We start from the raw sequence: 25,306 nt of genomic DNA, 5'->3' as shown, positions 1-25,306 counted from the left end.
GGTCTTTAAAAATGCAAACCAAATATTCTGCCTCTGAATTGTGATTAAATCCGGCATTTTCACACAGTAATTATTCATATAGTGTGAGAAGAAGCCTTTAACTCATTAACAAGTTAATTCTGTTTGATGTAAAAATGATCTTTCTCATTTAGCTACACCACATTGGCATCTCTAATGCTTTTTTGAGACTAACACGATTCAAACACACATTAACCCCTCTTGAGGTGGTATAGCAGGAGGTCAAGTTACAACATGACAACAGATGTACTGTAACTACACTCTCGTGACTCACCTTGTGTCTGCCAAACTCGCAGGCCAGGTCCAGAGGGGTCTTCTTGGCCTTGTTGACAGTACAGGGATTGGACTGGTGTTGTAGCAGCATTTCAGACTGAGGGAAGACACAGACACACAGAGATACTGTGAAAGGGCAGGGAAGCTGTGTCTGGCTACATAAGGTTTCTGCGATTACACAATAGAAGACAATGTCAAAAGCCATATCAGTTCAAACCTATCCATATATGAAAAACTGAAATAGCATCCAAGAAGGTCATGGACTAAGAGATAAAAGGCCAAAGAAATACTGTACATAATTGTGTTGTATGGCACATATTTATACCCTGTGACACGTTTTGTGAGGAAGGGTATGCCATTTCAAGCCAAACAACTGGTCATTCTAAACCTGGTTCTAAGAGGTATCACATACACAGCGAGATTAACAAAAAAATGCCTTTTCCTTTAGAAAACATAAAACAGTACGTATCCTTTTTATCTAGCTTTCAGAGATCTGTAAACAGCCCTCAAAAGCTATATTTTGGTTTGAGTCACAGCACATTCCTGAGTCACTATCAAAGTGCTGCGTTCATCCTTTTTGCTCATTTATTTTGAAGATACTAGTAAGTGACAACCAGTGATGCACTGAAAATTTGACAACCAAAAATAATTTGTCGAAAACTCATTTTTGGTTTTATGTTAATTGTAAATATTTTAATTCTTAAATGTTAATTTCATTACCATTTAAATGTTTATTTTTCAAGAGTGAATTAATTGAAACAATTATATAATCAAACTATATGCCGGAACATTGGCGGGTCGCCTCCTGTGTGAAAGCAACCACGTCCCGGGATTGATTCCGGCATTGAACCCAGGTCGGGGACCTAGTAACATTGCCGGGTTCAACCCGGGACGAGCGCTGTGTGAACAAAAGCCAGATCTAATCCAGTGTTGAAGTGATGACGCGCGACTGTTTTACCAGCTGTTTTGAAGGAAGATCAACGTTCGCGCCGAAAAAATATGTGCAAACTGTAATGAGGCAGAGATTAGTTTGTTCCTCACTTTCCGCACTGACGCCGAGATCGTTTGCTTGCTTCAGTGAAAGTATAACGTGCCTAACGTTTTCGACTCGTACATTACACGTCACGCCCTGATGTCACGTGATGTTACAGGATCTTTACGGGTTGTGTGTGAAAGCACGCACAAATCCCGGGTAATCACTGGCAGTGTGAAAGTGCAAAATCTAGCGACCCGGTAGCAATTGCAGGAACACTTTACCCGTGTAGTTGGCGGAATGGCAGTGTGAAAGGGGCTTTAGACTCTTGACATTGTTCTCCCTTTTGTCAGTGTAGACTGACTCAAACTGGTCAATAGAGGAGAAGCAGAGTGCTACATACCACCTCATAGTGTCCGTACTGTGCAGCCAGGTGGAGAGGGATCTGTCCATCTTGTGAAGCCCCATTCACAGAAGCTCCGGCTCTCAGGAGCATAAGAACAGAGTCAGCCTTCCCCTGCCAGGCAGCATAGTGCAATGGACGCATACCTACAATAACGAGCAGAAAATCATTATTTTCACAGCTACTTGTTCTTTTACAGTAATTTTTCTGTTGAAATGGGAAAAATCATGACTTCCTAGCTTGTCTATGTTTAGCCCCTCCACAACACATATTTGGAGTTTGAATAAATGACTATTTGTTTATAAACTTTTTATCCAATTTGTTTTGCTTGGTACATTAAAGAGATAATGACCAAAAGATTATGTTGTTCCAAACCTGCATGGCTTTGTTTCTTCTGCAAAATACTAACTAAGATGTTTAGCAGAATGTCCATGCTGCTCTTTCACATACAATTAGTGTTGGCAAAAGACCTGGTACTTCGTTACCAAGTCAGTACAAAAAAAAAAAAAAAAACTTTATGGTACCAGGTTGTTTTTTTTTTTTTTTTTTTTTTTTTTTTTTTTTTTTACAGAGTACCCGGTTCTTGATGTGCTATCCGAAACGTGCGCAGATTTCTTAGAGCTGTCAAATCAATTAAATTAAAAGTTTGGTGTTTACATGATATTTGTGTATTGTATACATTTATTCGGTACGTACCTCGGTTCAGGGGTCACGGTTCGATATGATTTCGGGTCCAAAAGATTTTTTTTTTTAACCACATCAACTCTGGGGACCCACCGGTGGGTTCAATATTGCATATGCCTAATTCTCAAAAAATCAAAATAACAGCTGAAGTGGTTAATCTACTAAGCTCAGTTTCTTTTCATTTATTTGAACAGACAGTAGTACAAATTTACAAAAACTTTTTCTACCTAGATGTGAAAATACTAAATATTATTACATTATTACATATATATATTCTGCAGTAAATATATACATACAAGGAAGAATTTTTTGAAATATATTTGAAAATTAATATTAATATTAATAAAAAAAATTGCCTATATATGCGGAGTTTTTGTTAATTTTTGGGACACGTTTAATTTGTTCACAGAAAGGAAACTCAAGTGGCTACATCTTATTTGTCTTCATTTTATTTATACATTGTGACTGTACACAAATAAAAGCAGACCTTTATACAGTGATGCATTATTAATAAAACGGTAAGGGTTTAAATTAGATTTTGATAGTATAAAGGTAACAGCTTAAGTAATCACGCCGGCGCGCACATTCATGCATACACACAGACACACACAGACACACACACACACACACACACACACACACACACACACACACACACACAAACACATCAGTTCTAGCATTGCTAACTTGACAGCGAAGTTGGAACTTTATAAAAAAAAAAATACAGTGATCCGTATTACATCAGCATGCCTGCCTCTGTGTTACTGTTAGAACTGAAGTACAAAGCCTATAATTTACATCATAAATACTAGTTCAGCATTCAGATATGTTACATCACAAATATGGAAATACTGTGGAATCTTTGGATTAGTGCCAAATGAGAGAAGTAGGATGCAAGAGCACAAAGCTCAATTTCACAAACAGTTGAGTGCACAAGCCTTTGTCAGTCTGTGAGAGACACATTCAGAGTCAGCACATGGTCACTGTCTAGTGGTCTTTGTTTTCAAGTGCGCAACTCACGACATTCCCGGTTCTTCTGCTTGCGGACGGTTATCAAACAGCGTTACGTTGCTCTGGGCACCCCTTTCTGGACTGGGGGTGAATTGCCTGTATTCGTCATAAGGCCTCATACACTGAAGATGTCCGTACCGTGACGGTTCGATACCAATACATGTATCGTTAAATACCTTATATACATGCACACAATATTACATATTTTCTTTTTTAATATACACACAAACATATATATTTTAGTATATACAAGTATATATACACATGTGTGTGTATGTGTGTATATATAAACACACACACACACACATATATACATACACACATAGATAGATAGATAGATAGATAGATAGATAGATAGATAGATAGATAGATAGATAGATAGATAGATAGATAGATAGATAGATAGATAGATAGATAGATAGATAGATAGATAGATAGATAGATAGATGACCACTGTGATCTTCTGACTTCTAGTATTTCATCAGGTGTCAGCTATCATTGTATCAAGGATATTAATTTTTTATATCTTTACATTATTTTGTGCCCATTTATTAATTTACTGTTTTTTTTTGGACCTTACATTTGTTGAATTATATACCTTATCAGAAAACAAAAAGGTTATTTAAGAAAAAGAAAAAAAAGTAATTATACAAAAGATAGTAAAGTAAGAAAATATATTCTAAATGTTTTACAAACTCATTGGCTCAAGGATAAAAATTGTAAAGTGTCTCACCATTGCTGTCTTTGATGTCCACGGTGGCTTGTGCCTCCAACAGCAGAGCCAAGAGGTCAGTGGTGCCAGTGAGAGCCGCATGATGAAGAGCTGAAAAACTGAAGAACAGAGAAACAGTCCTGAAAACTACACAAACATCTCCAGTGAAATTTTTAGTTAAAAGCTACCTAGACCCCTAAGATGATGTAATTTTTCCATCTGTTGTGATAGAGGGAAATGTTTGGCCGGTCTGGCGATATTTCTGTCACAGGGTTTAATTGAGTACAACACTGTGATCAGTCCAGACGCCACAGCTAAAGCTCATTGCCCAATTAGCAGACAGATCTCTGCTTTCACAGACACTTCATGACTGGGAATGGTTCAGCTACTAAAATATGCATGTGTTTGAGGGAACAGACAACTGAAGAACAAATAAAAGAACATTTCTTAACATTAAAACAATTGAACTCAACCAATGTGGATTAGTCCTAATAAAGCTCCTTCTCCATACATAATTAATGGTCCTAAATGTAATAAATATTGTGCTGTCCGAGACAGATCTAGAGATATATTGAAGAGATTGTTATTGTAAGTGAAAGAGCTGAACTACAGGATTATCATTTCCCAAATCTGTGATGACAAGTATGCTTAGCAGTTACTAATCTATGGGACAATATGTGGTCAATGTAGTTGCTAAACATCCTCACGCTAAGTTCTAGGAATGGCTATTAAAATGTGTCAGTGCAGCTAATAAGTATATAATTAGCTCCCTAGATTAAGCTGACTTTTCCTTGCAGTCTCAGATTGTTTCCTGGGTCTCAAACTGAATCTGGTGGAGCCGCGCAAATCCCAACAAAGCACTTCTGTCTGTGGTTGATAAATATATCATTTGTATTAAAAATGTATCACAGGAAGAGAATACCAAGATTTCTTTAGATGTACATTTCTTAGAGAGGAAACTGTTGTCCCGGTTTTCACTAGCAGCTAGCTTCTGCTTTGTACTATTCGGTGTCAACGTAGACAGGTTCAATGACGCTCCAATTCAAGTTGCTCAGTATTTATTTTACAGTTTAAAGTGTCCTTTCAGAGAAATACCTTTCCAGTCCATAAGTGTGACTCAACAACATCACCATAAAATCCCTCTGACTTGAGTTTAATGATGGATAAGACATTCATGGATTTTACAGTGCACTTGTCTCAGCCTCATTTTACCAAAAAAAAAAAAAACACCTAAAATACAGGAGAATCAGGGCCTAAAGAGAGCGCACACCATACAGTGAACAAATTGATGAAATAAACCAAAGAACAACGGTTACTATCAAAAGTTATAAATCAACTAGTTAATTGAATATATTTCTATATATTTAAACAAAATATGATACTGCTGTTCAAAATTATGGGGTCAACAAGATTATTTAAGTTTTTGAAAAGTCTCTTATGCTCACCGTGGCTGTATTTATTTGATCAAATTACAGTAAAAGCTGATTTTGTTACATATTACAATTGAAAATTCTTTTATTATTTTAATGTTTTTTCAAATATAATTTATTCCTGTGATAGCTATCTGAATTTTCAGCAGCATTACTCCAATCTTCAGTGTCACGTGATCAGAAACCATTCTAATACTGTATGCAAAGATGAATTTCAACATTTGTGGACAATAAGATTTATAATTTAATATTATCGTCATGTCAAAAACTGGTGATTTTTTTCAAGATTGTTTGAGTAACAATGTTCAACCTAAAATAAAGAAGTAAAGACCCATTGTGTGTGATGTCAACATGCGATTAAGGTTATGTTCCTCATTACTTTACATTAAACATCATCTTTTTGCAGTCAGTGTGGGCAGACAATTTACTTTTAAAGGTTTTTCCAGGTTAGGACATGTAAGGTTCCCTGAACCCATTTTACACCTCCTCCAGTCTTCTCCTTCATTGCATTGCTGCGGTGCTCCTACAAGCCCTTTCACGCAGAAACGACAAACCGACCGCTTTATCTCATATATGAGCACATCTTCACACATATCATCTCCCAAAGAGACCATACACCAAAATAACACCCAATACTGAAGCTTCAGCAGGGACTTGGTTAAAATCGTATGGGGATTTAAAATCATAGTTTTGTGAAACTAACAAATAAGAGATGGAAAAAAAGCACCCTGCAGCTATTTTTCAGAAGCCACAGATGTAGAGCGTGAGCAACGCTGATGATTAATATGACACATATCTGAAGAACTGAAGAATGCTGTGTTCAGCCTATGCTACAGCACACACTATCTGATCCAAACTTCTTAAAGATCAGTATGTCATCTACTGCACATGCTAAAAATATCCCACCGGGATTTGACAACTTATTATATTCCATTCCCATAGCACAGATGGCAGTATGATTTAAAGTTCCTGATACTATAATAGAACGAAAGAAAGAAAGAAAGAAAGAAAGAAAGAAAGAAAGAAAGAAAGAAAGAAAAACTATATGAATCTGAACGAATCAGAATGAACAAATACATGAGCAAAGAAAATGAAAAAGAATGAGTGAACGAAACAAATGAAAGAAAGAAAGAAAGAAAGAAAGAAAGAAAGAAAGAAAGAAAGAAGCGAACAGTGCCAGTAGCAGTGATGAATAATGAAATGTTTTTCCTCCACCTCAGCTGCAGGTCCCTTAGGAGCCAGTTTCTCAGTTCTTTCCCTGCTGCTCATAGAAGCACAAATTAGTGCTCATGCTAATGTGAGGCCCTCAACTTCATGGAGATGTGCTTTCAACTTTCTGCCACTTTTGTCTCTCAAGACTAAAGGGACCCCAGATTCAACAACAGCACACACTGTACGAAAGCAATTGGATTTTACCCAGCATACGGGGCTCAGTGAGTCACAGAAACGAGAATGACATAAAAACACATGTTAACAAATAATATTCCCACAAATGCTATCTTAGAGCAGTCTTAAATAATTTCAATAATGTCCTGAACATGAGCTCGCAGCATGCACTGCTGAATGAGCATACAGATCATAGACTGTATTAAAACATGGACGTAGTGTCCGTGACGTAACCCATAGTTTTTTGAAGAGTGTTTTTGAAGCTCAAAGAGAGCGGAGTGGGCCGTCGCCATCTTGGCAACGTCACTCCCGGAGAATTGAAATTGGGCAAAGAGACGGGAGGACGTTCCTGAAGCAACGCCATCTAGCTTGACGATGGTGACAGCAGTGGCAATCCACCCGTCACTCAAGTAGCCATACCCTTACTTATGCAGAACTTGAAGGCTTAATATAAATTAAACGAAAGTGTCATTAAAAAAAAAAAAAGAAATTCACCCCCCTCACAGTCATGAAGGGCAAAATTAGCTATATAGACAAAACCCCCTTTTTACACCAGGCTGTAAAGATTTTTTATCTTCTGTAAAGTTGGGCATTTTAACATGGGAAGTCTATGGGACTTACTCCCTTTTGGAGCCAGCCTCTAGCGGCCAGTCTGTGAATTGCAGTTCAGTTTTAGTCTCTTCCATGTTGGTTTCATTAAAGAGAACGGAAGGTTGCCGCTCGGTACAGACAGACGTACAGAATATAACAGATTACTGTTTTCCTGTTTACTGACTTTAGTTTAATGTTGTTTTTATCATCACTGCTCGATATTTGTACACTGGTGATAAGCTCATGTTTTTATTAAATTATATTTTTATATTATAAGGATGAGGAGTTTATTAAAGTAATAAAAAAAAGTAGGGTGGAACTTGATTCTAACAATCAGTTATTGATTGGATGGTTGCATATCTGAATTCAATCATCTTTATCAAATACAAAATCTTTTTCTTGTCAACTTGCTTTACTGGTTATAAGCTCAACTCAACAAAAAATATACACAGAGCAGTTTCAACCCCAGACAATATTTCCCAAAGCATCTATCCAGTGTTTTTAAGAGTTAAGCTTTGCGTCTGTGGCTTTAATAGTCTGCACTTTGATTTCAAACAGTGCTGGTAGCTCAAAGCAGAAAGGAATCATGGGAGGACTCATGGGGAAACCAATCAAACCATCTCATGTTGCTTTTAACTAATGCCGAGATATACAGTGGGGAAAATATTTATTTGATCTCCTGCTGATTTTGTAGGTTTGCCCACTTACAAAGAAATAAAGGGTCTTTAATTTTAAAAGACAGAAATGTATTTGCATTTCAGTGAGTGAAATAAGTATTTGATCCCCCTACCAACCACCAAGATTTCTATTCAAAGGATTGAATTGGATACAAGACGATCAGCAAGACGCTTGGTGAGGAGCAGACACCTGTTGGTGCGATTATTTGGAAATGGAAGAAATACAAAACAACCATCAATCGGCCTTGGTCTGGAGCTCAGTGTAAGATCTTGCCTCATGGGGTAAGGATGATCATGAGAAAGGTGAGGGATCAGCACTGAACTACACGGGAGGAGCTTGTTAATGATCTAAGGCAGTTGGGACCACAGTCACAAAGCAAACCATTGGTAACACACTACGCCACAATGGACTGAAATCCTGCAGCACCCGCAAAGTCCACCTGCACAAGAAGGCACATGTACAGACCCATTTTAAAGTTAGCCAAAGAACATCTAAATGATTCAGAGAATGCTTGGGAGAAAGTGCTGTGGTCAGACAAGACCAAAATTTGACTCTTTGGCATTAGAATCACATTAAAGGGATAGTTCACCCAGAAATCTAAATTATGTCATTAACTCACCCTCATGTCGTTCCAAACCCGTGAGACCTCCATTTATCTTCTAAACACAGTTTAAGATATTTTAGATTTAGTCCAGGCTCTCAGTCCCTCCATTGAAACTGTGTGCACGATATATTGTCCATGTCCAGAAAGGTAAGAAAAACATCAAAGTATCCAGTTCGCGAACGAATCATTCAATGTAACCGGATCTTTTTGAACCAGTTCACTATGGGATGAAAATAGACTCAATATGATTAATAGATGCACGCAAAATTATCAATGTACTACATCAGTTTTATACATGTACGATTTGAAATAATTGTGAATGTGCGTCACTACACTGAAACAAATGCTTTTCAACCGGTATCTGTTAAGAATTACATGAATGTGAAGCATTTTGTTCAAATAGAGACATATTTGTGAATACAAACGTTATAGTTTGTATTAAAGTTTATCATAATTTGTGCATGTAGGGATTAAAATGTGCATTTGTGGATCAGACGACGCGCCTGCATTCATCCGCGTCAATTCTGAGCTTCTGATTCGGTTCTATTTGATTCATTTGAATTTTGAGACTTTCGTTCCGCCCTTTAAACCTTTCCCAATCCACACACACACAGCTTGCGATGGCACTACAGCCCCACTCACGTGCGCATTCAATTGTGTACAGTTTATGAATGATACATTGGGTTTGCTTTTTTTTTCTTTCTATAATTCAACGGCATGTTGTCAGTTTATTCCTTCCTTGTATTATTATTATTATTATTATTATTATTAAAAGGGCTATTATAGTCGCTCATTTAAGCCATCAGTGATCGCACATTTATAGTTAATTAAATTATTAAATTAACTTAAACTAAACTAAACTATATTAAACGAGTGTTTTATAGGCTATCACCTATTCCGCATTCAAGCGGATCGCATAAATAGCTAGAATATTTTATATAGGCTACTTGCTACTAAACTATTTTGTCAGTGTCAGCTGAAAAGATGAAGTTGACTGATGAACAACTTTATTCTCTATATTTAATAATTTTTATTCTGAATATTTTATTTCTACATTTTTCTGGATATTTAATGAGTTTAATCTCGCATTATAGGCTAATGACTTTATTTTTTACTGTTTGGCACTATAAGCTTCTTTACTCTCTCATTTGGCACAAATATAAATGTTTCTATTTCACAGTATTGACTACTTGAATGCTACATACTATTATATATTTCATATAAATTCATGGTCTTCTTCACATTAAAAACATTGTCCTCTTCATGTGCTTGACCCGAGCTCAGGCTGAACGAAAAAAAAAAACATGGTAGGCTATTGTCATAAAGTTCTTGTTTGGCCAAATTAATATAAGCTATTCTGTGTCTTAAGACAAGTTAAGGTAGAACAAGTTCAATAAAACATTTTTATTGTATTTCTACGGGCAGAGGAGAATAGCCAAACCAAAAAGAAAAAAAGCAAACACTATGTAACATTCATAAACTGTACACAATTGAATGAGCTCGTGAGTGGGGCTGTAGTGCCATCTAGTGGTCGCTGTTTCTCTTTGGCTCAGCTGCGCGTGGATCGCGAGCTGTGTGTGTGTGGATTTGGAAAGGTTTAAAGGGCGGAAGAAAGTCTCAAAATTCAAATGAATCAAATTGATTCGACTCAGAAGCTCAGAATAGACGCGGATGAATGCAGGCGCGTCGCTTGATCCACAAATGCACATTTTAATCCCTACATGCACAAATTATGATCATTTTTAATGCAAACTATAACGTTTGTATTAGAGGTCGACTGATACATCAGCCGACCAATGTATCGGGCCGATATTTGTCATTTTTTAATATATCGGCATCGGCCGATATCCGTGTTTAGTAGCGCCGATTTAAAGTCAGGCAGCCCCATGTTATTGGTGCGGTGGAAAGTGCTGCTGCCGCATCTGAAGGACCCATGCCAAAACTTTTGGACGACTCTACAACTGTCCTTGGAGATAAAGGTAAGGCTTAAATTCTGATATTTCTTTATGGACATATATTTACTATATATTATTAAACTATGAAGTGTTGCTTTACTTAGTGAAAGAAAAGACCAATAGCACAGAACCGTCGGGAACTGGCATGCGTCTGCAGCGGTATTATTATATGTGTAAACGCCACTCGAAAAAAAGTGGAAAAAAAAAAAAAAAAAGTGAAAAGTGAAGTGACATTCCGCCAAGTATGGTGACCCATACTCAGAATTTGTGCTCTGCATTTAACCCATCCGAAGTGCACACACACAGAGCAGTGAACACACACACACACTGTGAGCACACACCCGGAGCAGTGGGCAGCCATTTATGCTGCGGCGCCCGGGGAGCAGTTGGGGATTCGATGCCTTGCTCAAGGGCACCTAAGTCGTGGTATTGAAGGTGGAGAGAGAACTGTACATGCACTCCCCCCACCCACAATTCCTGCCAGCCCGGGACTCGAACTCACAACCTTTCGATTGGGAGTCCGACTCTCTAACCATTAGGCCACGACTTTCCCTCATAGAATAAACGTTGACATCCCTATTTGCATCAATAAATATTCAGCTGAATTATATGCGAATCTGCGTGTGTTAACTGTGTAATGCGAATAAAAATTAACATCAGCATAATAAAAGTGACGTGTTACGACCAATATACGCGTTACACAGTTATTAACCTCATTAAACCCGTCTAACGTAACCGTCAAGAATGTCAGAAACCACTAAGGGTTTAACGCAGTTTTTTTTTGTGATAACTAGATTATAGTTATTTGGTTTGTAACTTGTAAGCAATCTGTTAACAACAAAAACAACACATGAGTGAATTGTTTTGGTTATTTTAAATTTTATCAATTAGAGTGTAATTGTTTTAATGTGTATTGGAATTATAGACTGAATTTAAAATGAAGGCACTACTAAAATGCTAACCATGAATGTTTCTTTTGTTAGTAATTGCTGTCTGATTGCTGAACAAAAATCAAATCCAGTATGGCAGCATTTCACAGAGCCAACTCCAGGGAAAGCCAGTTGCAATATCTGCAATGGCCTGGTGAGCTTGGAAGCTGAAAAAGGTAAAAAGAAAAACACCACAAATTTGTGGAGTAATCTGCGGTGTCACCACCTCCAGGCTTACAAAGATGCACAGAAATAAAAAGAAGCAGCAGCTGCCTCTGCACCCAATGTATCTCAGCCAACTCGAACAGAAATGTTTGATGCCCAACGTAAATGGCAGAATTCAGATCCCAGGTAAAAAAAAACTTGACACTTTATTAATGGAAATTATTGCCACAGACAATCAGCCAAGGGCGTAACTTTGGGTCTACCATTGGGGGGGTTAAACTCGCGGCATATTTATTTATTTATTAATTTATTGTATTATTTTCTTGTGTAAAAGGTAACATGCTAATTTGCATAATTTAATTATGCAATCCCCCCCAAAACGGGTGACTGTATTGGAGCAAACAGCAGTTACAATTCAGTGACATTGGTTCTACACAGTCCCTGGCACCCTCTGGCTTTACCTCATAGGACACTGGCAAACGAACATCTAGCCAGCCAACTCCAGTCAACAAAACAAATCATCAGCTAACTCAGTGTTTCTCAAACTTTTCTGCCATTCCCCACTTCAGAGGTAGGAAAGGGTTTCGAGCCCCACCTGTCGCCAATCACCCCAACAAAATGTTAATAAACTAGGCTTTAAGTTTAACTGTTAAAATGTATTTTATTAACATCACATTTTAAAAACTTAACATCAAATAACAGCATTAAAAATTTTCAAATAAAGAAAATGAAAGTGCAATTATATTATCACTTTGCATGAAATAAGACTCAAAATTAGATTAAAAAATAATAATAATTGTGTTTGCATTTAGCCTCTGATAACATCAATACAAGTGTGGACTAACATTAACCTAGTTGTGCTTTGATTCATTTTGACACTTTGCAAAATCCATGCAAAAAGAACAAAAAAACAAGAAAAAAAAAAAACAAAAATGAAAATAATCTCAAATTGAACCAGAGGTGGTAAATTCCTAATAATGTACGTATTTTTTTAGGTATTTTAATAAGATAGATACCTAAAATACGTTGCGCATACAGCTCAAGTAATGCGATCGTTATAAAGGTGTTTGAACAACAAAACACATCCACTTGCACATATTTGACAATCGGAATATCAGATATATCCTGCTATAGCTAACACATTTGTGAAATTTTGAATAAAAAAGGAAATAAAAGCAGATCATCAGTCATTCAGCACTATTGTGGCTACGGTGTGACAAGCAATGAATGGCGCGTCTCCATGGGAACCATAAAGCGATACTACGATCAATAACGGTAGCCTTGAAATACTTTTAAACTTACGTGTGAAGAGGTTAAGTAACGTCAAGGCTTACATTTAAATGTGTCTTTGTTTTGAGTGTATGGTCAATAAATAAAGGAATTAAAAAGATGGGCACAAAACCTGTTTGTCATGTTTCTATTCCCCACACTTTGAGAAACGCTGAGCTAACTTAACAGCTAACTTAAGGGTACCTCCGTTTGGTCAGGATTTTTCGTTTTTCTTTTTTTTTTCTTTTTTCTTTTTTTTTGGCTGGTGTCGACAAACAATGAAAAATCGTTGTCTGGCTGCCTTTCAGTGTCCTTTTCATCTTTCCGTCAGCTTTCTCCAACCATTCATCCCATCGACTGTGCAAAATAGTGAACAAACTTGGTACTGAAAGCGGGTTGGGTAATACCAGAGACTTTGGTAATACCAAATCGGTGCGGTGGGCGGGGGGTACATTACAGATTATTTAAAATATGATACTATCTTTCTTGCTTGCAAATGAAATTAATAAAGAAAATGAACAAAAGTATTCATTCTGAATATTTCATATCTATTTTAATCTGAATGATGTGATGATATTGGGGGGGTTATATTAGCTGGATCTGATTTTTGGGGGGGTCATGACCCCCGTAACCCCCGTGCAAATTACGCGCATGCAATCAGCCATTTGCATTTGTCTAAGGTATTGGTTTTCGGAGGCTGGTGGCTGCAATGGAGCCCAGATACAACCTAAAAACAGAGAAGCACTACCGCACAGACATCCTAGATGGTATAGTTGCAAAAGTTGAGGAAAATAAAAGCACTGATTGCAGAGGATGCTGATCCTTTTTTGTCTTTCACGACAGACTGTTGGTCTGGGGACACTGAATGATCTGGCTCGGCTCGGTGTTCATCTTCAGTTCTCTCTTCACAGCAGTTCAGTCAGTGTACTGTTTGAGTAAATGAATTACTCCGGGATATTGGTTTGTTTTGAACTCCGAGGGAGTGTCAGCCACATTAAAAAAAGTTAACAGCTTAAGTCATTTGTGGATTAGTGTGTATTGGAGACGCGAACCATTTAAAATGATTCAGTTCAATTTGGTGAACTGGTTCAAAAAGATCCGGTTACATCGAATGATTTCGAATGATTACTTTCAAATCAAAGTCATATGTCTAACCAATTTGTGTTGTAAATTTTAAATTGATATTTAGGCGTTGTACCAAAAATAGCCACTGGGTGTTTTTATTATGCATTCTCCTATATCCAATTTATACATTTCAGTTTCAATATCAAAAAACAGTTGGCAGATGGGACCGTAAGACTCAGAACTTTCTGATGATATGTGTTTTGTCCAGATTAGAATTGTTTTTTTTTTATAAAGTAGTTCAAATAAATTGTGTAATACAAAACCTGACACCACCCACTAGGTGAGGAGCTTGGTAAAAGAAATTAACCCCATAACTGTCACTGTCCCACCTGTGGGACGCTTGGCACTCTTTTTTGTTGTTGTCGTCTTTTTCTCTAAAAAATCTTTTAGTAATCATCATAAATTCTATATCATTTGAAAGCTTAGAGGCCCAAGATTCATCCTGTGAAAACCATTTTGGAATCGGACATTGCTTTACCATGGAAATGGTACTTTAAAATCTAATGGCGGTCACCTCCCCCTTAGTGGGCAGGGTCAAGTGTCATAAAACATTATGCATTACGGTCTTCTAGAACCAAAACTTTTTATAATCTTGGCAACAAACATATCATTGGAAAGGTCTGAGTCTCAGGATTTCATATTTGGTGGTTATTTTGAGATAGAAGTGAAATTCACAGAGAAATCTAGAGAAAAAATCATTAAGCAAAATTCTAAATAGTTTTGATGACTCCCAGTGGATGTGTGTGGTATGACGCTCTAAATAAAATCTCACATGAACCTCAATTTTTTTCATATCAACTTCAAATTTGTAACATAACTTATTTAGACAAGGCTTTAATTTTATACCAATTTTAGAGTAAAACCTGATTATGTAAAATATTTATAATACATAAAATATAATAAAATTAATATAGCGCATATTATTTACAGTACATTTAAACTTCTATAACTTTTTGATACTTCAATTTCTTGAAAAAAAATCCACTTTTGCCAGAATCTGCTAATTTTCTTCTTTAAAAAGAGACCAACCTTAGGTTTATATTTCAAAGTGTTCATAAATTACAGCAATTTAAGTTTGGATAGTGCACTTTAATGCCTATTTAAAAAATGGGCGGTAACAGAGTACCATTCTTATGGTAAAGCAAGGTTTTCACAGGCTGAATCTTGAATTCGTAAGCTTTTGAATGATATATAATTTGTCAACATTACATCAGGTAAAGTATAGGATATAATTGTTTAAAGCATGCAGTGGCAAGTAGGCCAGTAACAGTTAACAGATTAATGACTTGGTCCTTTTTTTATACCCTAATCAGTCAACGTGACCTGGGAGTCACAACTCATAAAATCATAAAATATATCAAATATTTCAAAAATTCTTTTGGATATGTTTTACTTATTTTCCACTCTTGCCTGTTTAAGGGTTAAGGTAGGTCTTGCATAAGTTTTCAGGTACAAAAATTGAATAAAGTAATTAAATGTAAAACAGCATTGCATATTGGACTGTATAAATGAAAGATTATTCTTTATTTGTTTTTTAATCAAGAGCAGTGTGTGATTTCTTTGTTGTTGCTGTTCGATTAATATAAAGACTGTCAGTTTAAGAGAATGCACTGATACAGTGGCCTACGTTCAGCTGGCTATGTCTGCTGTAGGATACTAACCAAGATGGGCATTTTGACATAATTTTTGTGTGAATTTGTACATTTAAACACAATAGCTACTTCAGAAAGAGCTTAATATTTGCCCGCATTCTGAAGCGTGGGTTTGCACGCTTCAGATGAGCGCACGGACAAATCTTCTCACTGTTCGCACAAGCTCGTGTCCTTTGTCTCTTCAATATGTTTAAATTGACAAAGCTTAAATGAGTTTAGTTTAAATACATATTAACATGTGCTGTTCAGGTCTCATCTATGCGCGCGTGCTATCAGCACCAGGATGATGACGGATGATGATATTGATCAAGAGTGAATGGTTTGTCCAAGGTTTTTTTTTTTTTTTTTTTTTCTCTCTCTCTCACACACACACATCGCTGTTGTTGTAATGTCTGGGAATCCAGAATGCGCATGCATCAACAGAAACATATATTAGGTGAACCCTGATTGTTTTACGTGGAAACCATATTACAGATGTTTGTCAGATTTAAGTTGAACCGCGGTCCCAGCGTGTGCCGAACCGTGTGCGGTGAACAAAATGGTTCAGATTTTTTTCAGCGACCTGTTCCACCCCTAATATATACACACACACACACACACACACAGTGACAGTGGTGTGAAAAAGTGTTGGCCCCCTTCCTGGTTTCTTATTTATTTGCAAGTTTGTCACATTTTAATGTTTCAGATAATCAAACACATGTAAATATTAGTAAAAGATAACAAGTGAACACAACATGCAGTTTTTAAATGAAGGTTTTATTATTAAGGGAAAACAAAATTAAAAACTGAATGGCCCTGTGTGAAAAAGTGTTTGCCCCCTAAACCTAATAATGGTTGGGCCACCCTTAGCAGCAACAACTGCAATCAAGCATTTGCGATAGCTTGCAATAAGTCTGTTACAGCGCTATGGAGGAATTTTGGTTCACTCATCTATGCAGAATTGTTCCACTGTTCCATGTTATTGCTATTTGTGAATAATGGCTCTCACTGTGGTTCGCTGGAGTCCCAAAGCTTCAGAAATGGCTTTATAACCTTTTCCAGACTGATAGATCTCAATTACTTTCTTTCTCATTTGTTTCTGAATTTCTTTGGATCTCGACATGATGTCTAGCTTTTGAGGATCTTTTTGTCTACTTCACTTTGTCAGACAGGTCCTATTTAAGACATTTCTTGATTGCGAGGTGAGGCAGTAATCAGGCCTGGGTGTGGCTAAAGAAATTAAACTCAGGTGTGATAAACCACAGTTTTAACAGGGGGGCAAACACTTCTTTACACAGGGCCATGTAGTTTTGCCATGTTTTCCCTTAATAAAAAAACCCTTAATTTATCTGCATGTTGTGTTTACTTGTGTTATCTTTGACTAATATTTAAATTTGTTTGAAGATCTGAAATATTAAAGTGTGACAAAAGTGTGTGTTGATTCTAGTTTGACAAGTGTTTATTTTTTAAATTATTAATATAGTTAAACATAATAGATATGTTTAATAACTAAAAATAATATGAAATAATATAAAAATAACTAATAAAAATAAATGTTTTCTTCCCTATTCATATTTTTATGACAAATCTTTTTCAACAACATTGTTAATGGTTTTGAAATTGAATAAGGGTTGACTAGTCATGGCATTGGAAAAATATACTACCTTCTAGTAAAAAAAGGAGGATGACAACATGATACAACAGCACATTTACAGTGTTTAAACAGGTGGGACATGCACAGAATGTTCTGATAAGTAACATAAATGTGACCGAAGCTTTTGTGTAGCGGTGTCTGATGTACTCCGTTTGCTTCAGTCTGCTTCTAAACAGTTAATAAACATGCAAAATTCATACATTTGAGAATCTGAGTCAAATTTTCTGAGATTACTGCATAAATATTTAACTGCAAAGGAGGCAGATTTGGATGACTCACAAAACAACCCATCAAAATGTTATAATTTCTGTATATTCATCCCTTATGCTATGCTGAAATCATTTTCTTAATATAGTGTTCTTGGTCAAGTGACCAGACTTTTAAAAATAGCTGGTAAATCTAACATTTCATTGCTACAGTACATTATCAACAAATGTATTATTTTTGTCAGCTTGTTTTCTTTCAGCAAGTCACACTGATCTGAGCTTATGCACCTTTATAAAAAAAATACTTATTTTTAGTCCAATGTACTAAAATTAAATATCTTCAGTTATTTAAAAAGAAAAAAAAATCTTCTATATACATGTGGAAAACGAGGAAACTACATATATAATACATTGTTTCCTTGTTCTCCACAATTTGGACCAACTGTGTGGAAAATGTGAGAACTTACCCATCTTGGTCTTGGTAGTTCACATTTAGCCTCTTTGTGGAGGCCAGCAACTCTAGGAAAACATATGGAAATAAAAGTCAGGACATGACGTGATGTTTTCAACAAATCAGTCAGCTGCTGATCCATCCATTAGAGAGGTATGAAGCCAGATGACGTTACGGCATGAAAGCACTTGTTTCAAACTTTACAAAATTACAAAACAAATGCATGTTGAATGTTTTGTAACAACGTAGATTGATGGATAAGTCATGTTTTTTTTTTTTTCATTATGAGTCTATTTTGTCATCTGAACAGAATTTATATGTAAACCCACATTTTTTTATAATAACATTTTTTATTTTTTTGCATAAGAACGGAAAAGTTAAAACAGTTCAAAGAGGTCTTAAAAGGGTAGTTCACTAAAAATTATATTTCTGTAATTATTTTCTCACTAATGGGTGGCATTGCAAAACTATGTGCCATGAATATAAGAATCCTCACATAGCTCTTTTTCATAAAATGACGGTTAATTTTGAAAAATTCATTTTTATGTGAACTATCCTTTTAACTGAGACACCTTCAATGAGATCAACCAAATACAGATACAGTAGTCTTATTATTACTTCCAAATACTACTGTCCTAACAACCATGTTGGATCTTAATATTCAATTATGAAGGACTTTTCTAAAAGGAGTGGGGGGTCAACTCATCAAATAAAAAAATTTGAGATGATTTTTGATTATTAATATTTAATGAAGCCATTAATATGGAATCCAGAATTTGAGAAAAATTAAATATATTTCATAGGGCCTTAAAATGTAAACTTTTAATAAAAACAGAGTCTAGAAAAAATTTAAATAGAAAAATAACTGAATCCAGAACAATTAAAATAAATTGGAAGAAAAAATAATAATAATAATAATAATCCCAATGATGTAGGACTGTAATTATCAGAATTAAAAAACACTCCTTGACCAATTAGATTTGGTTAGAAGTTAGAATGTTCTAATGATGTGGAGAAGAAAAAAAATACAAAAAGATTATTTAAGTAACAAAGAGCAGCTTTGTAAGCATTGTAAACATAAAAAAAAATACAAAACACTGAAAAAATTGTTCGCTCCACCTGTCGCTAAAGGGAAAATGTGATCTAGGTCACTAAGTGAAGAGCGATGAATGCAAGAATGTCCCTACTGACAGTAGACAAGCCTGTCCTCTAAACAACACAGAGCGGTGTCATCATTTAAAACCAGCTCTGAGCAACACTGCATCCTGACTGCTTTTATCTCAAACAAACATGGAAATGAAGAGACTTAACTGCAAATGGAAACTGTTATCTTACCTGTCAGTACACACACAACTGCCTGTCCCATTTTGACTTTAAAAGTTAAACTTTTCTTCTACACGTCAATCATTCACCTGTTTAGAATCCTTTCCATCCATTTCATACATCTAAATCCATCACCCTCACAAAAGATCCTCTCTCCTGCTCCAAATCAAAGAAAACCACAAGTAATTGGATCTATAACCATTTGTTCCCTCCAGCAAAGTGGGAGCCATAACAATAAGATGAATACCCCCCCCCCCCACCCCCAACATCTTCTGGATTAAAACTAATCAGAATAAATATTTTATTTATTGCGAAAACTTCATCTATTATTCTGTGATTATAATAGGGATGGGACGATAACTGGTTTTATCGATAACCGTGATAAAATGTGCTGAAGGTTAGTAATATCGTTTAAAAATGAATTATCATTAAAACCGTGTTTGATTATCGCGGTTTTAATAACTCGCTATTAAATCATGTCCAGCCAGCAACAGTCTGACGCAAGTGCAGCGCACAATGTTTTTTTGTTTTTTTTCGAGAAGGAATGGCGAGTCAGTGACTTTTCTATGCTTTTCTATGCTTCTACACTTTTCATTGTAAGGAAGGAAATGCCACAGAATTTAATCTTTCTTTAAATTAAGTGCATAGAGTTGCTTGTTTTATAAGTTGTTTGTTGATTATTAAATATAAAACTTGCTGAAATGTTTTCAGTGTGAGCATCAACTATTTTTGAACACTTTCATCTCGTTTCAACAAAACCGTGATAATATTGATAATCGTGATAATTTTAGTCACTATAATCGTGATATTAAATTTTCATACCGTCCCATCCCTAGATTATAAGCATCTAAAGTGAGGCTGTTATCAGCTCACTTAAACTATAACATTTCATCCCTGTATTTAAGAGAGTGAAAAGGCCTTTCATGGTTAACGGTTAAAGACAGAGAAAAATGTAAGGATGTGTTCAGAATGTGAAAAAATGCACTGCATGTCTTTAAAACATTTCACAACACACAATATACATCACATCTGATTCAACTTTTACAGTCTCATGTTTATCGTGCTCTTGCAAACTAGTCTAACTTAAACTTTCATAAAAAATGTTTTTTTTTTTTTATAAAAACTGAAAGAGTTGCAGTAAGCTTAATGGGGTGATGGTGAAGTCATGCGACTGATGTGTAGTTCATTTACAATCTACAATTAGCTCATTACATCTGGTGATGTTATTAAAGCTTTAAAATTGTGAAGTTATTATGATGAACAAAACATGTAAGAATCATAAACTTTTGTTGGTCACAGGGCTTATTTTCTGCAATAATCCAAGAGCGAAGGGAAAAAAACCTTTTCTTCAGATTTTGGTAGCCCAAAATGAATTTACCTAACCAAAATAAAAAATAAATCAGCTGAACTTCACAGCGGACAAATCAAGAAGATGAAAAACTTCTGTGAGTGTATTTTTTTCTTCAAGAAACAAAGAGAGTCAACAGAGTAGTGCAACAGATCGCAAAACTTATGATTCGGATCACATTATGTATTTTGAACCGCAGATCGATAATTTTTGGATGTGCAAAAAAAAAAAGTTATTTATTATTTAAAGAACACTATGTTCTTCGATACCACAACAAAAACTAGTAGCATAAGGTTAAATATTTTTAAACGCAAGTGAAAAGTTTTCTATTAGTTTTCAATTAGTTAGACTAATTCGTTTTTAGGTACAGAAATGTAATAATTAAGGATAAAATAACACTGCAGTGTTCACTATATAAATATATATTATATATATTAAATATATAAAGTTGTGTTTTGTTGTTTGATTAACATTAAATGATTTTATGACAGGTTTTTATAGGTCACTGTCACTTTAAGACCGACTGCATTAAGTATTAACCCTCTAATCTCAATTATACATAGGGTTGGGTATCGATTGGGTTTTATCCGATACCTGTGCCATTTCGATACTTTTAAAATGGTACCAGTGCCTAAACGGTGCCTAAACCGATACTTCTATAAAGATAAATTAATTAATTAATTAATTTAAAAAGACACATTAAAGAACATTTAAAAGATTTAAAATAAATCGATAGCTTTCACACATTCCTTGGATGCTCTCATTTCCCAAGCGTCCTTTACTCCAAGGCTAATAAATGTATTTCAAGATCTGGGTCATTATTTAATACAAAACCACACATAATGTTTCTACTGTATCTCTGTCAATAAATCTGATATTTAGTTAAAATGAGTGCTGTCTGTCACTGTCTTTAATCAGTTGATACAGTGAATGACTGTATGGTCATTCTTTATAAAGTAGCAACAATGTCGTTTTACAATGTGATTTAAGCCAGTTATTTATATATTTTGCTGTAGCATGTCAGTAGGAAATATCAGTTTACATTTCCAAACATTCATTTTGCCATTCATTTTAATAATAATCTACTGAGATTGTTGAATGCACAAGCAGACTGTCTGACAACAGACTGCCTAAGACTAAGACTTTTGCACAGTAGTGTATGTATAAAGTACGCATAATTAGATTAAGTATATTTAAATAAGTGTAATTAAGGTATGTGTTCAAATGTGTTAAAGGGTTAGTTCACCCAAATATTAAAATTGTCATTAATGACTCAAGTCGTTCCAAACCCGTGAGACTGTTCATCTTCGGAACACAGTTTAAGATATTTAAGATTTAGTCCGAGAGCTTTCTGTCCCTCCATTGAAAATGTATGTACTGTCCATGTCCAGAGAGGTAATAAAAACATCATCAAAGTCGCTTATGTGACATCAGAGGGTCCAAAAATAACGACTTTATTCAGCATTGTCTTCTCTTCCAGGTCTGCTGTGAGCACGTTCACAACAATACAGTGACACTGTTGACGTATGACGCTGCTGACGTGTTTTCTGGTGCACCCAATAACAAAGATAACACGTCAGCAGCGTCACTGCAGTGTTGTGAACGTGCTCACAACAGACCCGGAAGAGAAGACAATGCTGAATAAAGTCGTAGTTTTTGCTATTTTTGGACCAAAATTTATTTTCGATGCTTTGACAAATTCTAACTGACCCTCTGATGGCATATGGACTACTTTGATGATGTTTTTCTTACCTTTCTGGACATGGAGAGTATACCGTACACACAGCTTCAATGGAGGGACTGAGAGCTCTCGGATTAAATCTAAAATATCTTAAACTGTGTTCCAAAGATAAACGGAGGTCTTACGGGTTTGGAACGGCATGAGGGTGAGTTATTAATTACATAATTTTGCTATCTGGGTGAACTAACCCTTTAATGTTAATTAATCTTTATTTTATAAAAAGAAAACTATGCAGTGTTTTTAAACTTTTAATTACAGTTTTTGTACCGGAAATTTTGTTTAGTTGTATTTATTTATGATATTGCTAATTGATTTGTTTATTCCTATCTTATTATTGACTGTTTACTTTAACACTTTAATATTTGAAATTTGTATTAATCCCTTTGTTTTTGCTATGGTATTTTTTTTAAAGCACAGTCAAAACTCCTCTTGCAGTGTTTCGTAGGTTGCTGATTTTTGCTCGTGTTATTCAGCTGAAACAGAATGCTTTGTAAAAAGACAGAATACATGTTTGACATCTAAATGTTTGACTTAATTTATCTTATTGGAATCGAAAATAGGAATCGATAAGAATCGGAATCGATAAAATATAAACGATACCCAACCCTAGTAAGAAATGTTACGGACATAGATAAAATAACTGCTGATAGTGAGCTATGACGTCTGATCGCTCTTTCAATAGGAAAAAATATCTCACCTTTAATAGTCAATCATATTTACAGTACAAACCTAAAGGGCAAAATGGAAACAAAATAATCGTTCATAAATCGTAATCGAGGTAAAATGTTCAATTAATCGAGGTTTTGATTTTAGGCCATAATCGTCCAGCCCTACTTAAGATAACGCTTAGAAGAAAAAAACATAAGCAGACTTTGAACAATTAATTGCCGCTTTGAATGATTGCATAATTTTGGCATCCTTAATTGTAATTTTGATTAGAAATTTGATTGTGTAGCCCTACATAAAAAGGAATCAATTTTGGATTCATGCACTGTATGATTCAAAGAAAACGGTGCACGAGTACTGAATTGAATTCTCTTTAGTCTCTTCTTGGGGTCAAAGCTTTAAAACATTTGAATGTTTAAAATGCAAACACATGCAAATGATCAACTACGATCCATTTCACCCCTACAAGAAAGTGAACAACACAAATCAAGGAAGGAATTTTATATCACTATTAAAGAAGGCAGCATTTTGCTAGCCCGGTTGAAAGATACAAATTCCCCCGTGACGTTGACTAGCGATTTTGCAAGGGAACCAGGGTGATGCTAACTTTCGGGTTGGCCTATAAAAAAAACGTCACAGCAGCACTCACTACCACACAGTGGTTAGTAGTGTAAACAGCCATAACATTAAAAAAAAATAGATTTGAATTTCAGTGAATCTGGTTATGGCTGACAAAAGAATTATTACCATAGTCCCAATGCAAATGGATTCTGATTCCAAAAAGTAGACTAATTCCATGCAATTACATTAAGCTGTGACAAGTTGAAGGGTTGTGTTGCATTAGTACATATTAACTAAGCTGAACAAGTAGCTAAAGAGTGTACATGTGAAGTAGACAGATCATCTACTTCATCTTTCATCACTTCCATCTTTGGCTTTACAGGGCTCAACATTAACCCTTGTCTGGGACAAGTGGATTTTGTGAAGGGGCGAGTGAAAGAGAATTTTACTTGCCCGACTGGACATGTAACCTGATTAAAACATCAATAACAAACAATAACAAGGGCAGCACCAAAACCTCGGTGAAAATGATTCTCATTTTATAAAAATGAGAATTTAAAAAATCCAAAAAAGTCAAAAACAACATGAACGAACACACTGCGTTAGGAAAAATATATAAATATTCAATATAACATACTAGGGTTGGGCGATATCTCGATATTTAAAATATATCGAGATATTTTTTAAACACGATATGGATTTTGACATATCGTATATATCGATATATTGTTTATATTTAATTCTGATTGCGCCACTTTGCTTGTTTGTCTTCTCTGTGTTGTGCTCGCCCCCACCTCCTTGATTTTGTTCCCCCTCCCCTCGCCTGTTGTCTCATTGAACATGGTGGTGTCTGCAACCAGCCCGGAGGCTACAGAACTAGTCTAAAAAATAAAGGACAACTGGCTCCATTATATGGAGATACCTCGGTTTTAAGTGGTCGGGCGAACAGCAGGCAGATGTCTACTGTAGGGCCCTATGATATCCGTGATGCAGAAAACGCGGACGGAATCGATCGAACTAAAATTATAGTTAATATTAACTAACTTACATTTAGACAGATTATTGACCATTTTTGCTGATGAAAATTTGTCTAAGCAAAGCCTCAGCAGAACAGTCATGCATCTCCAAACACACACCGGTGTTTTGTTACTGAATGATTCAGCATTTTTTTATGAATAGGGTGAGTCAATTCAGTAAGCCATTCATAAAGACAGTCGCTTGCTTTATTTATTTAAATAATTAGGTGTTTGAACAAATTGGTTGAATCAGTGACTTGTTCATTAAGACAGTGACTTGGCGCCATCTACTAGTGGTTTGGTTTCATATTTAAAAGTATTGCATTTTTCCAACATTTCATCTTTATGTTAATTTATATATGCAATTTATATGCATTTGCAATTTTACTATGTGAATGCATTTATGGATTCTCTTATCTTCATTAAACCGTCTGAGTAAATACATCTAAATGGCACTTTCGATGCAGCTTCAGTGTTTCCTCTGCAGTGGAAAGTAGGGCTGC

General features: G+C 35.6%; 1 protein-coding gene across 1 annotated transcript in view; it reads right to left on the bottom strand.

The window, feature by feature from the left end:
• The window catches only part of LOC132122193 (caskin-2-like), a 65,817-nt gene that overhangs the window by 30,271 nt on the left and 10,240 nt on the right, over nt 1–25,306 (bottom strand). The window contains exons 3-6 of the mRNA XM_059532164.1: nt 18,165–18,216; nt 4,096–4,193; nt 1,668–1,813; nt 293–388 (exon numbers count right to left, since the gene is read on the bottom strand). Of these exons, the coding sequence (XP_059388147.1) occupies nt 293–388; nt 1,668–1,813; nt 4,096–4,193; nt 18,165–18,216 (392 nt within the window). The remainder of the gene's footprint in view (nt 1–292; nt 389–1,667; nt 1,814–4,095; nt 4,194–18,164; nt 18,217–25,306) is intronic.

This window comes from Carassius carassius, chromosome 40 (genome assembly GCF_963082965.1).
Source record: "Carassius carassius chromosome 40, fCarCar2.1, whole genome shotgun sequence".
NCBI lineage: Eukaryota > Metazoa > Chordata > Actinopteri > Cypriniformes > Cyprinidae > Carassius > Carassius carassius.
The sequence above is the reverse complement of the archived record's forward strand: the minus strand, read 5'-3'. Positions and strand labels throughout refer to the sequence as shown.